The sequence below is a fragment of the Nicotiana tomentosiformis genome, chromosome 10 (assembly GCF_000390325.3).
Source record: "Nicotiana tomentosiformis chromosome 10, ASM39032v3, whole genome shotgun sequence".
Taxonomy (NCBI): domain Eukaryota; kingdom Viridiplantae; phylum Streptophyta; class Magnoliopsida; order Solanales; family Solanaceae; genus Nicotiana; species Nicotiana tomentosiformis.
In genome coordinates, this window is record NC_090821.1 from 9,963,842 (window position 1) to 9,982,370 (window position 18,529).

Consider the following 18,529-nt stretch of genomic DNA (forward strand, 5'->3'; position numbering starts at 1 on the left):
ACTCCTGTAATCGGGGGACCGCATTCGGAACCTGAGCAACAACTGCACAACCACAAGCATGAATGAGAAGTAATAGAGCAGCCCCGGGGAATGAACGCCGACAAGGGAGGCTCGGGGGCCAATGCGTTAGCAGCCACAATGTGAGAGGCTATTTCGAGGCAACCACCTCAAGGGCGACCGCTTCAGTACTAGCGGCCGGTTAAGAAGATGAAGAGGCAACTTGTTGAGGAACGATTTTCGATGTTTTGGCCATTGTCATCTGGGGGAGTGATTGAAAATTTGAGAAAAGAACGCAAAGTTTTGGAAAAACGAGTTTTGAAGATGAAGAACATGGTATGAAGATTTGAAGAAAATTTGGGCAGAAATCTGGAGATTGAAGAACAAGGATGAATATATGAAGGTTTGAAAAAGGTTTTGATAATGGCTAGAAAGCTCAAAGATAGCGGTTTGGTCGGAAAGTAGAAAAAAGGACAAAGAAATAAGGCTTTTATAGGGAAACAACCGACGCTTTGCATTCAGAGGCAACTTGCCAGTGAGCGACACGTGTCCGAAGTCAGAACGATGCGATTGATGGGTCGTTTCAGCTCCCTCGTCGTAACGTACGAAGGAAGGAACCAGTGTTATTTGTTGTTTTCCATCATTTTGGCAAGCTTACTCGTTGAGAAATGAGGGGACTATCTGTATACGGGTAAAACCGATCCCAATGAATGACTCGATTTTTCGGTGAATCAAACGGAGCAGGAACATGACTGTAATGAATCAGAGTCAGAGTGAGGAGCCCCTTGTATCGGGGCTCGGGCAAAACACATGCCCTCGGGGATATCGAGGCCATATCCTCCGAGTCCGGTTCAAGGATTGAGACTTCGAAGAGCATTACCAAACAACTGCACACGACTAACAAAGGGCCGCGATGTCCGCGCCCGACCGGATATCATGGCGTGAATCTCGGCCGTATCGGCAGAAAATCAGTGATTAGTAAAACAGAAGATTTTTACCTTTCTTAGAATTTTACTTAGGGTAAAAATCTCCTATTATATAAAGGGTAAAGCTTATTATTCATGGGACACATTGTAACATGTATATCAAGACAATTTATTTCAATCCGTTTGGTTGTTCAAAATTCTTATTTTTGTTCTTAAGTTCTTCATAAGTGCAAGCTTGGAATCGAAGGCAGATTCCTCATCAAGCCAGCAACCGAGCTCGGAATTACCCTTATCGTTAGTTTGATCCTTTATTACGTCTTTAATTTACTTAATCTAACATCATTAATTACTTGTATTGATTTAATCCACATATCTTTAAAATCACAAATAAATTCAATTGTTATCCATTTTTAAGGGTAAATAACTACAATATATATATAAGTCAAATATTACTTTATTTGAGTATATATTATATAATTTAAACACCCCTAATATAACTGAGATAGGGAACCCAACGGCAAACCAAGTTCTAAATGAGATAGAGTTCATGGGTTCGAATTCTTGTGTTACTAGTAGAATTTGTTTTTGTTGTCTTTTTTATGTTAGTTTTGATTTATAAAATTATAGTTCTATTACAAATATTAATATGGTTTAGCTATATATTGCATAGTTTAATTTAAAGGTTTCGGTGCATATTGAAATCTTTAAAATTTGAATACCCTTGGCGTAATATTTGGTTACGCCACTGTTTCTAAGATGGAAGGATATATACCTCTTGAATCTCTTCGTTTAGCCTTCTATCTCTAGTTAAATTGTTATACTAATTATTTTATTATTAAATCTTATTGAAATTATTCTATATTTATACATTGATGAGTCAGCATAGTTGTATTCCAGTTGTATTCCAGTTGTCAGCTTAGTCAGTTTAGTTGTATTCTTTGTTGCTTATGAATATAAAGAGGACAATACTCAGTAATAGATATTTTTGAGTTTCATTTTTCAAATCAGAGACTCCTTACTGCTCATTTCTCTCTCTCTTCGAAATACGTATTCTAGAACATTCTGAATCCTCCATTGAAGGAGGAGTGGAGCTCACTCAAAGCTCACGATCTTGTCATGGTATCAGAGCGGAGGTCTTCTTCAATGATCACGTCGTTGAATTCAATTTCTCTTCTTTCGTTTTCAATCACAAAGTAATCTAGGTTTTTTTTCTTTCACAAACAAACAATTTGGGGAAAAGTTTTGAATCGACACATCCACCAACAATTGCCAGTGAATACAGGTTTCTGAGCTTAATTCCGGCTAGTCGAGCAGCAATCCAACTGATTCAATATTCTCATGGCGGTTCTGGACCAAACCGACGAGGAGACGACGGCAACGACCATGCAAACGGTAATTGATATAACTATTCCACTCTATATTCATCCATCTGACAGTCCAAGTTCTACCTTAGTACCTGTTCCTTTTGATGGAGTTGGCTATCGCTCCTGGAGAAAAGGGGTATTAAGGTCCCTTTCAGTGAAAAATAAGCTAGGTTTTATCAATGGAGAGTGTGTGAGACCTGATGTAACCTCTCCACAGTTTCATCAGTGGGAGAGGTGTGATGACATGGTTACTTCATGGATTCTGAACTCTTTAGCGAAGGACATTGCAGACAGCGTTGAGTATGTAAATAACTCCGTTGAATTGTGGAAGGAATTGGAGGATCGATATGATCAGACGAATAGAGCTAAGTTGTATCAAATCCAGAAGGAGATTAACGATTTGAGTCTGGGAGTTCTTGACATCACAGGTTATTATACAAAAATGAAGAAACTCTGGGAAGAGTTGAACACATTAAGTGCTAAAACTCACTGTAGTTGTGTGTGCACTTGTGGAGCAAATAAAAACATGCACAGGGCAGAGCAGGATAGAAGACTCATATAGTTTCTAATGGGACTCAACGAGGCTTACACAGTTATTCAAGGAGCATTCTCATGATGAACCCATTGCCTTTTATGGCACATGCATTTGCTTTGCTGATACAGGAGGAGAAGCAGAGAGAATTCAAGCCTAGAAATCAATTGAATTTTGATTCTTCTGCGTTGAATGTCAATGTAGGGGGAAGAACTTTTAAGACAAATTACTCACCTGGTGGGAATCAGACTTCCAAAAACAGTCTTAGGCCATTTTGTGACCATTGCAGATGACCAGGACATACCAAAGACAGATGCTACAAGCTACATGGATACCCTCAAGGTTTTGTCCAGAGTACACAGTAGTACATGCAGAATTCACAAGGGTATAACAACAGTAACAACAACATGAGGTCCAACAAAGGGAAGAGCACTGTGGCAAATGCAATTGCAAGTATGCAGGGAATGTCATCAGATATGTTATCAATTCAATTGAACCAGAACATCAGGGAGACAATCAGAACATGAGCCTTTCAAAAGAAGAATATGGACAAATTCTCAGTTTACTGCAGCATTTTCAAGTTGGAAGTGGAGGAGAAGGCACTTCAAGTATTTCTGGTGGAGCTTATGTGAATTTTGCAGGTATGATTGCTTGCACTTCTTCTATTGATTTTGATAATCCATCATGCAACTATTTCAATGCAAAAGCTGACTTGTGGACATTAGATTAATGAGCTTCACACCATATGATCTTTGATAAAACTCACCTAAAAAATATTATAAATCTACCATATCCCTTGCTTGTTAAATTGCCAAATGGTTACAAAGTTAAAGTAACCCAAATAGGAGATGTACATCTAGCCCCTAAAATCATATTACATAAAGTCCTATTTATACGATCCTTCAAGTTTAATCTAGTCTCCATTAGTTCATTAGCAGTGCATCTTAAATGTGTTGCTTCTTTTTCTGACACTTCCTGTCTACTGCAGACCCCTTCACTGAAGAGGCCTCTGGAGATTGGTAAGATGTATGATGGACTTTACTTTCTATGTTCTCAATGTCTCAAGAAAGGTAGCCTCGTTTCTGTTTCTAAGTGTGCACTTCCTTGCTTGTCCAGTCATGCTATTGATATGAATGCAGTACGCTGTCTATCCCAATCCCACCACCCTACTATAAATAATTTCATTTGCAATAATAAAGACAGTGCTTCTACTCTACTTTCTTCTACCTCTCCCAGAGACAGTGTGGATCTTCTGTGGCATTATAGACTTGGTCATGTACCCTTCAATAAAATGAGAAGTATTCCTACTATACATGCATCTTTCTCTCCTAGACAACCATTTATTTGTCCCATGGCCAGACACTCTAGACTCCATTTCCCTCAGAAAACAACCAGTACTACAAAAATCTTTGAACTCCTTCATATTGACCTGTGGGGCCCCTATCATGTAGCAACACACAATAATTTTAAGTATTTCCTCACCTTAGTGGATGACTACAGCAGGTCAACTTGGACACATCTTCTAAGCTGTAAAAGCAATGCTCTTCAAATTATAAAAACTTTTGTGAACATGGTAGAGAACCAATTCAAAACCAATGTTCAGTGTGTAAGGACAGATAATGGCCTAGAATTCACTAGCAATGAAGCTTCTTCCTTCTTTCAATCAAAAGGAATAATTCATCAGAAAATATGTCCTTACACACCCCAACAAAATGGGGTGGTGGAAAGGAAACACAAATACCTTCTTGAAGTTGCCAGGGCACTTCTTTTTCAGTCCAAATTACCACTAAAATATTGAGGAAAGTGTGTCCTTACAACAACATTTTTAATCAATAGACTACCAACAGTTCCTCTAAAGAATAAATGTCCTTTTGAACTCTTGTATGACAAGAAACCAACTTACTCCCACTTGAGAAGCTTTGGTTGCTTGTGTTATCCTACTGTGCCCAAACCCTTTAGGGACAAGTTTGAACCAAGGGACACTCCACATGTATTTGTAGGTTACCCATTTGAGATAAAAGGTTACAAAGTACTAAGTCTGGCCACTAAGAAAATCTCTGTCTCCAAGGATGTCTTGTTTCATGAAACTATTTTCCTTTTCACTTTCACTTCAAATGTATAAAATCTACCCTCATATTTTCCTACATCTTCTTCTACAGATCACCTACCTGATTGTACCATTATTTCTCCTACATCTTCTACCACTGATCAAGGGGACATAAATTAGTCCACCATTTCTTCCTCCAGCACCAAAACTCCTCTACCTGATATGTCACCCATTTCTCCTTCTAGTACCTATCCTTCCTCTGAATTACAAACTCACACTGAACACTTCCATCTTCCCACATCACCTTCAACCACTCAGTCTCACCCTTCTTCCATAGAACCTTTAGCCCAAAGAAGATCTAGTAGGGAATCAAGACTCTCGTCTCACTTGAATGATTATGTATGTAATCTACCCAATTTGAAATGTAATTCCATTCTTTCCCTCAATGCTTTATTTTCACAAAATAACCATATTACTACTGATGACTTGCACCCTAACAGTCAGCATGTTGTAAAAAATATTTGTCATGATAGAGAGCCAATTTCATATGAAGAGGCAGCCATGTATCTTACTTGGCAGAATGCCATGACTCAAGAGTTTGAAGCCTTATATGCCAACAGTACTTGGGACTTAGTCCCTTTGCCAAATGGTAAGCAGGCCATTGGTTGTAGGTGGGTGTACAAGGTAAAACTCAAAGTAGATGGTAGTATAGAAAGGTACAAAGTCAGACTAGTTGTGAAGGGGTACACACAACAAGCTGGAATAGATTACACTGAGACTTTTTCTCCTGTTGTCAAGATGACCACTGTCAGATCCCTAATTTCCATTGCAGCTAAGAAGAGATGGCAGATTTACTAATTAGATATAAATAATGCTTTTCTTCATAGAGATCTGCATGAGGAAGTCTACATGAAAGCTCCACCAGGGCTTGAACTAGAGTCTCCAAACTTGGTCTGCAAGCTGAACAAGTCCCTCTATGGGATAAAATAAGCCAGTAGACAGTGGTATGATAAATTGACTGAGGCTTTGTATATAAGAGGATACACACATTCCATGCATGATTACTCCTTGTTCTTTAAGAAACAGGGTTCTTCAACTGTTTTTGTAGCAGTTTATGTTGATGATGTTCTCCTCACAGGGACTGATTTAGAAGAAATTAGTCAACTCAAAGCTTTCCTACATGATAGATTCAAAATAAAGGATTTGGGACAACTGTATTATTTTCTGGGACTAGAGGTCCTTTATAAGGAAGATGATATTATTATCTCACAGAGAAAATTTATTCTGGACCTTCTGAAAGAGTATGATTTCCTGCACTCAACCAGCCTGACCTCTCATCTTGATCCTATAGTGAAACTGAAGGCTAAAGAGGGCACTCCTTTATCTGATCCTACTTTCTACAGAAGATTGGTTGGGAAGCTAAATTTCCTTACAAACACTAGATTGGATATAGCCTATGGGGTTCAACATTTGAGTCAGTTTATGCAAGACCCCAGGGAACCTCATCTACATGAAACTTATCACATGTTGATGTACCTCAAGAAAGATCCCACATTGGGCTTGTACTTCAGCAATACATCTGATTTTTCTATCACTGCTTATTGTGATTCTGACTGGGCAGCCTGCCCTGATTCTAGGAGGTCTGTGCCTGGTTACATTATCCTTCTAGGAGGCAGTCTTGTGAGCTAGAAGTCCAAGAAACAGGAAACTATTTCCTTGTCCTCAACAGAAGCAGAGTATAGAGCACCTAGGAAGGTGGTGGGTGAGCTGGTATGGCTGCACAGGTTGTTTGAAGAGCTCACTGTTCCTGTCTCCTTGCCCATACATGTACATTGTGATAGCCAGTCTGCTCTACACATTGCAAGGAATCCCGTGTTCTATGAACGAACAAAACACATTGAAGTAGATTGTCATTTTGTGCGCACCAAACTTCAAGAGGGCCTCATTTCCTTGCATCACATTGGCACTACAGAACAACTGGCAGATGTTCTCACTAAAGCACTCACTGGGGTGAAGCATTCCTCTTGTTCTTGGCAAGTTGGCTATGATTACCTCACCTCCAACTTGAGGAGGTATTGAGATTATTCTATATTTATACATTGATGAGTCAGCATAGTTATATTCCAGCTGTATTCCAGCTGTCAGTTTAGTTGTATTCTTTGTTGCTTATGTGTATAAAGAGGACAATACTCAATAATAGATATTTTTGAGTTTTATTTTCCAAATCAGAGACTCCTTACTGTTCATTTCTCTCTCTCTTCGAAATACGTATTCTAGAACATTCTAAATCCTCCATTGAAGGAGGAGTGGAGCTCACTCAGAGCTCATAACCTTGACAGATCTTATGGCAACTATACTCAGCACAAACTGAAAAGCGACATATAGTATTAATGTTAGTGGCGACTAAAGGAGTCGCCGCCGAATCTCGTCACTGATTGATGCGTCGCTAATTAGAGAGGCGTCCTGTAGCACTACCTTTAGTGGCGACTAAAGAGGTCGTCAAAATATCGTCAGTAAAAATATTTACGTGGTCCTCCAACCTTATTTAACTATATACGGACTTTCTCTTTGATGCTATAGATGTTATTATCATCAAATGCTTTATGCATAACTCGAATAGTAAGACCATTCATCACTATATATTATACTCCATTCAAAAGTAAAGTAATTGGAAACTCAAGAAACAACATTGTTTCGAGCTTTTTCAGAGACTTTTTATTTTCACTAAACAAATACTATAAATAACTCTATTTTGAAATCGACAAACTCCTATAACTTTACAATTATGCTAAGATGGAGGTAGATTCACACAATGAAAAAATGATACTAATGTATTAATAAGTGCATAATCTGTGTTCTTGTAAATACTATCACTACTTAACTATTTAATAATAAGTATTTTTACTTCAATTTATCACGTACGAATTAAAACTGATTTGGTCCATACACTGAGTTGGGATAAAATAATTTCCTTCACATAAATGGTTAGCGAGAAAGGCGGGAATGAGAGGAAGTCATTGTAACAGTTTTTCAAAAGAGAGAGAGAATTCTTTTGCTAAAAGAAAGATAACTCCCAGAGACTGGGGACATGCATTGAAAAAAACAAACAAAAAAAAAAGCAAAAAAAAAAAAAAAAGACAGAGAAGAAGGGGGGCCTTTTGTCTCTCAAGAATTTTTAAGTGAAAGGAATTTTTATTTTCTCTCTGTCTACCTCACGCTCAGCCGTTGCTGTTCGTCTCCCTGAATGCCTCACCAGTATTCAGGGTAATATTTTCATTATTCATTTCACATTTAAGGGAATTATAAGTTTTTGTTTTTTTTTCTTCAGAATCTGTTAGAAATCTGTTTAGATTGTAAATCTTCTTGATTTTTATGCAAAGATTGAGATTTGTTGGTATCATTTTCGTATAACATGTTTAATACGAAATTATCATTTTCACAGATGCATGTTTAATGCAAGGGCACTACTAGAAATTGGCGGAAATCTAGATCGGTCGTATATTAGTAAAACCGACCGAAAACCGATATTGTTCCGCCGGTATAAGCATGGTCGGTAATGTATACCGACCAAGATCTAGTAGTGGGGGTGGAATAGATGGGAGTTTTGTAGTGGTGTATGATTCATATATAAGAGGGAAAAAGATTACTACATTTTCATTGAGTATGATTTTTTCGTAGTTTCTAAACATGTAAATTTTATCCCAAAATTTTTGGGAAATTGATGTGGAATTCGCACCAAAAATTAGATACATAGACCCTCAAGCATCAAACCTGTGATTCTTGTTGGGATAGAAAGAGCAAATAGGATGAGGAAAATGGTTAAATTTAAGGGATTTTGATCAAAGTTGATGGTAACATTCTTCTAATAATTTTTTGTAGTCAATTGTGGCGACTATTAAGCGGAGGAGCGAGGGAACCAACATGATGGTATGTCAAATTCTGTAAATTTCAATTTCTCGACCTTGTCCTATTATTTGTATGTATATTTTGTTCATTCCCAGTATAAAATTCATGGGAAATTTCACAGGGTTCATATATAGCAATGTGGTTATTTGACTTTTGCAGCCTCCTTTACGCGATTTTTAGGTAAGTCTTTATATTTTTCAAATCATTCTTTATCATTTGCTTTCAAGAATTCAATAGTTAAGTATTGTGAGATTACCTCTTGGTCAATTTCAGAAAGAAAGTTTTTTTGAGATGAAGAAACCTGAAAATGTTGCATTTGTTTGGTATAGGCAAGCCTTTTTTAAGGTTGGGGTCAAGTATAGTGGGATTTCTATTGTAATTGTTTCTGGATTTGCTTTATACGATGCATCAGCTGAACGAGTACATGACCCTTAATAGGAAGGTGTGGAGGTTGAGGATTAAGGTTGTAGGTTAATAGGTAGTTGTGCGGGTTTCCGGACATTTCCGGTGTTATTAGTGGCAGTCTTATATTCTAATATTGTAGATTTCTATCTTCGTGTTGTTCCTTTTGCGTTGTTTTCTTTTATTTTTTTCTCGTTATTGCTTGTTGCTACTGCTCTTTTCTCATTTTTGGGTAAGGTCTGCGTACTATCTACCCTCCCCAGACCCCACTTGTGAGACTATACTAGGTTTGTTGTTGTTGTTGTTGATGCATTTCTTTACTTTTCTTGCAAGGTGTAAATGCATAGTGATTTTGTTCACCATTTTGAATTTTCAGACAATGTGAAGGATGTTCTCACCAAGGAAGACTAACTCTCTAGGATTCATATTAAAGAATCTCCCTTAGCATGCACTTCTATTGTTGTGTTTACTTGAATGAGATTCTCCAAGATGGCTGTAGCTATCAATCCCCAAAATCACGGGTTCAAGCAATTTGTTCGACCTCCAAGATGTAAGCTTCCATCGTTCTCTCAGCTCGATTACAACATTCTTGAATCAAGCCAAACAAACCTTACACATTCCCTACATCATGTTGCCTTTGAGTTACCCAACATCCACAAAAGCGTATCCACACCGTGCTTATCCCTTTCCACGAGATCAGAAGAAGATATTGATAATAATCCAAGAATTGAAATCATTGGTGGCCGACGAGCTCCTAAAGTGCATGCTTTAGTTGTTGAGGTTGCCATAGCTATGGCTTCTGGAATCAAACCTGAGTTACTATCAAGTGGTCTAGGTGGTGCTTACCTTTTTCGGGCGACAAATGGTAATGCAATAGCAGTGGCAAAACCTGCTGATGAGGAACCTCTAGCTTTGAATAATCCAAAAGGATTTGCAGGTCGGATGCTAGGCCAACCGGGCATGAAACGCTCCATCAAGATAGGTGAAACTGGTGTTCGTGAATCGGCTGCCTATCTTCTTGACCATGATGGATTTGCTGGTGTTCCTCCTACAACATTAGTCAAGATTTCTCATGTTACATTCAATGTAAACGATTCGCAATCTGTTTCTGGTTCGACTTATAAAATTGCCTCACTTCAACGGTTCACGGAACATGATTGTGATGCAGGAGACTTGGGTGCTTCAGGCTTTTCAGTTGCTTCAATTCATCGTATAGGGATTTTGGATATACGACTTCTCAATCTTGACAGACATGCTGGAAATATTCTGGTGAAGCAAGGGAAAGAAAGCTATGCAGTTGGTTCTGCTGAACTGGTACCCATAGATCATGGACTTTGCTTGCCAGAATCACTTGATGATCCATACTTTGAGTGGCTGCATTGGCCTCAAGCCTCTATACCATTTTCGGAATCTGAAATGGAGTATATATGTGGTCTTGATCCTTTTAAGGATGCAGATTTACTAAGAAGTGAACTTCCTTCTATTAAGGAATCATCCATTCGGGTTCTCGTGGTGTGCACCATTCTCTTGAAACAAGCTGCTACTTCGGGGCTTTGTCTAGCTCAAATCGGAGAAATGATGACTCGGAAATGTTATGGAGGACAGGAAGAATGGAGCGCATTGGAGAAGATATGTTTTAGTGCCAAGGTTAACATGGAGAGTAAAATAAAAGAGGATAATCAAAGTATCGGCGAAGAGAAAGAGAAGAATGATGGAGTTTTTCAATTTGATGACGAAGATGGTGATAACTCAAATCAAGAAGATGAGGAAACTGATGATGAAATCTTGCAAGGATCCCCTTTAAAAGTTAAGCCACCGAAAATTCCAAGGTTTTCGTCTGTTAGGTCTATGGGTAGATTGGTTAATTCATCAATGTTTGGTTATGAAGAAGAATGTGATTTCCAAAACAACACTTCTCACAATTCAGATACCTTAATAGAGGATGATGGTGCTAAGGAAGATGATAACGACGATGAGGAAGATCATAAAGCTGGTGTCCTGTTGAGGAGCATGAGCTTTGGTACGAAAAATTACAAGAATGATAATGGTGAAGGAATTTCTTTTGGTGAAATGAGTAGTGAACAATGGAGCTTATTCTTAGAGGTTTTTGAGAAGCTTTTGCCTGAGGCTTTTGAGGGCAAAAACTGCATGTGTTTGTCTAAGCAAAGATTGGGATCTTCTTGTGAATTCTGAAGAGAATTCTGGTTTATGAGAAGAGAACCACCTGTGTAATTTCAACAAAGTGTAAATTACCAGCCAAAGTACTCAAGATAGAATGTAGTTAGATCTTAGCATGAATGGCAAAGAGATGTGCAAATTTGCCATCCTTTCCATACCCTTTTTTTAAGATTAGTCTTCTTGTTTTTTCTACTCCTCTGCAGGGAGTTGTTCTCTTTTTAAATTTTTATTGTTCAAAATATGCTGCCTCCGAATAGTTTGGGAGTGAGGCATGATTGTTGGTTGTATTCATTTGTTTAAAATATAAAGACTAGAACAAAAAGAAACACTAAGGAATTCTATGTTTACTATTATGTTTTTGATACTGTAAGTTGTATTGAATGATGGAAAGTTTCAAATAAATTTTATGCCAAATACAAGCAAGTATTTTTGGTTATGTTATATGGATTCAACTATGTTTATGAATCTAATACGTAAGTGCAGAATTAAGTCACAGTATATTTTATGATTCGGAGGTTGGATCTATCGTTGTTGTTTGTGTATTCTCGTATCCCTTGACTTCTGTGATTACTTGTTATTGCTTTCGTGTCGGCTTTCTGATTGCAGTACCTAGTATATTTAATTTTGTATTTTTGCTTCGGTTTTCTAATTGGTATGCTTGTTGTTGCCGTTCCTTTTACCGATCCTAAGACGAGGGTCTTCCGGAAATAACCTTTTTGCCTTTTTGGAGGTAGAGGTAAGGTCTGCTTACACACTACTCTCCCCAGACCCCACTTGTGGGATTACACTGGATTTGTTGTTGTAAGTTGGATCTATCACCCAATACCATTGATGCATATAAATAAAGTGATAAACATATCTTTGTGGTGAACCATCAAACCATGATACCTGAAAGACCATATTTTTCAAAAGTACAACCAAGAAGTAGAGTCTGCAAATGACATAGGAAGAACAAACTGTCATTCACTAGAATCAGTACTAAGGATCATAGATAATGGTTAGAAGATAATAGGAGCAAAAAGGATTGTTGTACATTTGTTGGTTGTGCTTTTCCCTCCTTATGTTTATGCAAGAGGGATGATACATAACAGTGGCAATGCGTAATCATAGGCCTGTCATCGCTATGACTTTGACCTGAAAATGCATCTTCGCACTGAATCTTCATAGATATATTTACAAGAATATAAGAACATATGTTCATCCAAGCATGAAGGATGCCCTTTTGGTATTGCTCTCTCTGCAAACTCCTCATGTTTGTTTCGTTGCCCAGATGGAATGACGTGGAACTCGTTTTTAGAGGCAAATTTTGTTGTGACAAAAAATAATTGTCCTCCTCCGGCTGCTATGGATGTAGTACGAGTAAAAACAGCAGGAGAGTCCAGAATTTTGAAGAATGAATCCCTTCAGAAGCTGCAGATGTATATATCGTTGCATCAATTTTAGCATCAAGAAAAGAAATTTACTACAAATACGGTGAGGAATACACAAGCATGATTCTGCTTTTGGAAAAAAGCACCAGCTGATTAGAGCTAATATCTTCAAAAATCAATTTGAATAAACAATCTATAATCAGAGTAGAGGAAATTCACTTGCTCAAGAAACTCATTCTCTTCCAGGACTGGAAGAAGAGATGAACTGAAATGCAAGTTTATCGGATTCCCTGTTTGAAAAGTAGATTAGGTTCTCAAGAAAGTACTCACATGAAGATGGCAGGGGTGAAGCGGAAGTAAATATGTCAGGAGGCTCTGCAACAGAATTACTCCTTGGTGGAGGCTGAATATGAGCATATACTACATTGGGCAACGGACTTGAAGCAGTAAGTCCATGTGGAATAGGATCTGGAGCATGTATTTGCTGGTGCGGCGAGGGAGTAATATGAGGTGCACGGACTGGTGCTCGAGAAGGAACCATATGCGAGCGACTCTTCGCCTTTCTTGGATATCTCCCAAAATGACAAGGAGGTTGGGCCTCATGACTCTTGCGCTTTGCAGGTGTAGGGGCAGGTGCAAGTATTGTTACAGATGCTGGTACTGGGGCGTATATAGGTGAAATTTTCCTGCTAATAGATCCACCTCTCTCAACTTTTGGAGCAGGTGATATTGCAGGAGCGAGATTTGAATCTCGATTGTGGTGGTGGTGATGGTGGTAATGGTGATGGGGTAGAGGAGCTGGAGAAGGTGACGGGCTACCACTATCACCACCTCGAGAATGCGGTAGAAAAGAGGACAGGCTAACTTGTTTAACCCTTCCAAATACGGTGTTATTGAGGCCAAGGTTGTCCGAATGAGAACCAATGGTCTGAGACAACTGCTTCAACCTTGACCTGGTGGAATTTATCCCAACTGATAAAAGGACTTTACACTGAACAATAGTGGGAGGATCTACCGTTGAACCTCTTGTATTTGTCAAGCTGATGTACAAGTTCTGCATTGTAACGAGGAAAAAGAAAGAGAAATCAGCATGCTAACACGAAAGATGAGTGCTCTTTAAGTAATAAACGACCAAAGATGAAAGCTTTTCATGTAATAAACATGTAATAACGAAAATATGCAAGCAGCCAACCGGGCATAACTAAACCAAGAAATCCTCTTCTGTGATCAAGGGGATATTGCCTTTAGTGCATGTAAATATGAAGATAAATTCTTTATTGGGGAGCAGTAGATTGCAAAATTGAGACATTGGAAACCTTTTGCCTTTTGGAAAAAACAACTGCATATATATGGATTTACTGTGCCATATTGATGGTTATAACTAGAACTATAGTTTTGCGACAACTATTTTCTGTGCTCATGAGATTCACTGAATCAGTATCAAATTTCTAACGCAAACATAACCAAAGCCCCTCACGATCTTAGTCATGTAGACCTTTTTAGAAGAAATGGTAAACAATGATACTCCTTTCCACGTAAGTTAGATAGTTTTGCAAGGACTACTATTTTTCAAACAAGATCAAGTGAATGGTTACCGAGGGACAGCACTATCAGATATATACATCCTAGAACAACCTTTATGATCAGGTATAGTCATGGAAAAACATTAAACTTGAAGCAGAAATATGAAAACGTACAGATAGAGGGGTTTCATAATTTATACTATCTATAGTGCACCCTCTATATACCATTTTACTTTGATATAATTATTTGCCTTTCAAATAACTGTCGGCATGAATTAGGAGATTATACACATATAACAATTAGAAAATGTTAGATTAAGAAAAAAGGCAGATGTCTTTCTACGATCAATCAGTCATACAAGATAAGAAATACAAAGGCTAACTATGTAAAGAAAGAAAAATAAGCCAGAGGAAAGTAGAGTTGGAAACAGGACCAGAGGTCGCGAAGAACTTGCTTGATAACAAAAACATCATCAACGGCATGAAGAATAATATCAGAGGAAAGAGAAGATATATATGTCAATGTAGCTAACAGCAATCATAATCACAGACCTCATATGATGAAAGATGTAACCCTGATTTGAGCTGGCTTGTTAGTTCATGAAAATTATCTTGAATTTCATCAATTGAGAAGTTCAAGGTGAAGTTGAAAAGAATCTGGACTTGCTGCATGAGGAATCCGCTCTGTTTAGGGCTCACAGTAATCCCACCTCTGAATTTCAGCACATCAAAGGAAAAAGGATCGCCAAACAAAGATGCTGTCAAGTGCAGGGCTGATTGGCCAGTAATCACAGTTTCAAATTCTGACCTGACTAAACTCAGAGCAGTTAGAGAGACCCTTATATTTTTCACTGCAGAATCAACTGCAAAGACAACCTCCGTTATGTTCGATCCAGCTATATTTTTCAATGATATTATCTCCACCTGTTAGAAGCAGCAAATCAGTTTTTGAGATGGAAGAAATGGCAAAAACATCAAGCTAAGGAAAGGAAGAATGATAGAGATAACCTAGAGATGGATTATTGGTCGTACTTTAGTATTGGAAACACTTATTTCATCAAAAATATCATCTGCAAGTTGCACAATGTGATCCTTCACAAAGGGAACTGGCTTCTCAAGCATGAAACTGGCAACTATATCATGACCTGGAAAACGCAGACACGAGCACATCGATGTGAAAAACTGGAAATATATGCAATGAGCAAAAGATCAATTTCAATCATCTATGAAATAGGTATTTGTTATCATATATAAGTGGGATATTTAGATAACTAAGACATTTTACAAGAGAAACTAACCAAAAGTCTTAAAGCAATAAAACCAGGTTCTTATATCTTAATGCTACAAGCAGATGAAGTTCCATTTTTATTTTGTTACCTGTTTGATAATTTAATTGTTCAATGGCTAAATGTCTATGTTCCCCAGCATACACTTGTTGCTGGATATCAATAAAATTACCTTTACCTGATCAAAAGAAAATGTCCAATGGGTGAATAGGCAATCCAGACATTGACTCAAGAAGTGAAGATAATTACTGGAGATCAAATTAAAATTGTGAAGATAACATCAATTAGACAAAATCAAATGGAAAGGAGATGTGAGGCATTAGGATGCTACTAAGAGATAATCACGATTTAGAGCTCCAAGTGTACTAGTACAAAATTATCAATAGACCATCTTATCAAAACAAAATTATGAATAGACCAAAAGCTTCTCCAGTGACAAGGACATATAAAAACATTATTTAAAAAAAACAAAAACTTTAACCAACTAGGCCAAACTTCAATTAAGACTTGTCCTCTTCTAGCTCGATTTCCAGAACACAAATGAGAAGGGACACCTCTTAAGGTTCAGTTGGATTGTTTAGCTCAAATAAAGGTAAACAAGCTAAGGAAGCAAACAAAGCATCAATTTAAGGAAGAACAAGACAAGACAAACACTAAGATTTCTTTTCTCAACCACCATGAGTTCGATGCGGACTTTGAAGCAGTTAAAAGTCAATTCATCCTTACATAATCTTCACCTGATAAAGCTTGAGAACACCAAATTCCTCAGAACAGATACACATCCATAATTTATTTTTCCGGTTCCAATTAAACGGTACATTCTGTTCTAACTGAGACACAATAGGTATCTATTCTGATGCTGCAGTCAATATGTCAATATAAGGACCAAAATGCTATCCCCATCTGAACTGCATATCAAGTTAGCAGCAAATAATTTTCCTCTTAATTCCATCTCACTAATTGAAAATTCATTTCATTTAAGTAAACTAAAAGAACCGCAAAAGTCAAACATATCAGTCTATTTAAGAAACAAAAACAAAAATATTTCCTGAATTAAACCAGTAGCTTATGCTAACCCTTCATAAAATGGTAATTCAGATTTCAAACAAGGTACAAACCAGATTATAAACTCATAATCACCAATCTAACCCAACATATTAAACAGAAAAATGATACCTTTAAACTTTTTTTGATAAGTAAGCGAAAAAGATTGTACCTTTATACTTGTTGTCAAGATCCAGATACCCCAGATCTCCATTCTTGAAAAATGGTAATAAGAAAATAGCAGAAAGCAAGACTCCCATACCAAGCAGCAATACAAATACACATTTAAAACTCAACAGCCCCTTTAACCTACTGCATCCCCTGCACCTATCCTCTGCATTTTGGTGTGTACTCTGTGCATCCAATGGAGTACCTGCTGATTGCTCTTCTTCTCCCTTCCCCATTGGGAATAATAATAGCAATGTGGATGCCCCTTTTCCTAATCTCCATTTCTACACAAAGAATCCATGGCTTTTTTTCTTTTTTCCTGTTCTTCGAGAAAATAAAGAGAGAAAATTCCTTTAAAGAGTGGTAATGTGTGTGTGTTTTTTTCTTGGGTTAGGGTTAGGATGGAAGTAGAAAGTTGGAAGAGTAAAGTCCACTTACTGCAAAGCAACTGTTCTTAGTTAGTGAGAAAAAGCAGACAGCTTTTGTTTTTTTTTTGCTAAAATGGCGTATTATCAACTCCACAGTTGTTTTTGGATGTTGTAATAAATTCACGTAAAAACGGAAAGATTGAAATGCACGGAGTACGTATTTTTTTATTTTTTCCTCATCAACTTTATTTACTCTTTCCAATTGAAATATACCAAATTTTAAAAATAATACTGTAAAATGAATTAAAATTATGAACGCTAACATTGCAAAAAGATTTTATACCAATAATGTAGTTTAACATATGATTTTTACCTTTCTATATTACATATGAAATTTTATTACCCTCCCTAATCAAGTTTTAACTGAATTACATGGTCATATACAATTTACCAATTATATACAAATAAGTTTTAAATGAATATTCCTTTATATTAGGAATTGAATAAGGAATATCAGTTATTTTCTTATCCCTTTATACTTGTCCTCCTCTCTCTCCGTCTCTCTCTCTCCGTCTCTCTACTCTCTTTCTCTATTTTTTCCCCAATTTTTCTTCCTCTGATGTTCTCCGTTTTTTTATGCTTTCTTGTTGTATAGAGTTTTAATGGAAGTCATCAATAGAATTTCAATCGTTTTAACTTAACAATTCTCTTTCATGTTGCACAATTGATGTTCGAATTAAAATTGTCAACCAATAAATTTTGAAAACGATTGATTCTCCACCATTGACAACCATTAAAAAGGTTCGAAGCTTTGAATTCGAATTTGGGTTTTCAAAAACTATTATTAGTTTGGATTGAGTGTTGTTGCAAACAATTGAGAATATTTTTTGGAGTTTATATCTCAATTTTGAGGGTGTTCTGTGAAGATTAGACTTCATTTTAGCCGAATTCAGATTGAAAATCCAAGAAGAAGAAGAAGAAGAAGAAGAAGAAGAAGAAGAAGAACACTTAGATACAATATACTTACGAAATTGTATTAAAGTTGTATGTAAATTATATTTAAGTTGTATTATGTTGTAGTTATATATTTATTTTATTTGAATATTGTATGAAAGTTAAAAAATAGTTATATAATGTATGAATCGTTGTAAGAAATTTGTATTTAAGTTATAAATACTATCTTTTTACATAAAGTTGTTGATATGTATTAAAATTGTATAAAGAGAGAAAATTTTGATTGAAATTTTAGAGAGGAAGAAGAACACACCACATACAAAATATATACAGATCATATACAAAATACATACAAAAGACATATTGTATAAATTTGGTATGAAAATTATATTTAAGTTGTATGATGTTGTAGATGTATTTAACTGTGTAAAAATAATATATGTAAATTATAGATAAATTGTATA

General features: G+C 36.8%; 2 protein-coding genes across 3 annotated transcripts; one reads left to right on the plus strand and one right to left on the minus strand.

Moving 5' to 3' along the window:
• The first annotated feature begins 7,935 nt into the window (after nucleotides 1–7,935).
• Nucleotides 7,936–11,699, plus strand: LOC104116634 (phosphatidylinositol 4-kinase gamma 8-like). The gene is made up of 3 exons (XM_009627530.3): nucleotides 7,936–8,130; nucleotides 8,746–8,793; nucleotides 9,551–11,699. The coding sequence occupies exon 3, from the start codon at nucleotides 9,649–9,651 to the stop codon at nucleotides 11,365–11,367; it is 1,719 nt and encodes a 572-aa protein (XP_009625825.1). The 5' UTR covers nucleotides 7,936–8,130; nucleotides 8,746–8,793; nucleotides 9,551–9,648; the 3' UTR covers nucleotides 11,368–11,699.
• A 513-nt stretch (nucleotides 11,700–12,212) lies between these two features.
• On the minus strand, nucleotides 12,213–17,237 carry LOC104116635 (uncharacterized). 2 transcript variants are annotated; one of them, XM_009627531.4, is made up of 6 exons: nucleotides 16,748–17,237; nucleotides 15,623–15,709; nucleotides 15,278–15,390; nucleotides 14,798–15,169; nucleotides 13,053–13,776; nucleotides 12,213–12,762 (listed from the first exon to the last, which is right to left on the minus strand). In XM_009627531.4, the coding sequence occupies exons 1-6, from the start codon at nucleotides 16,977–16,979 to the stop codon at nucleotides 12,695–12,697; spliced, it is 1,596 nt and encodes a 531-aa protein (XP_009625826.1). In that variant the 5' UTR covers nucleotides 16,980–17,237; the 3' UTR covers nucleotides 12,213–12,694. The 2 variants fall into 2 exon arrangements, with proteins under 2 accessions (XP_009625826.1, XP_009625827.1); XM_009627532.4 differs by lacking the exon at nucleotides 15,623–15,709 and having other exon boundaries at nucleotides 16,748–17,235.
• Between the last annotated feature and the right edge of the window lie 1,292 nt (nucleotides 17,238–18,529).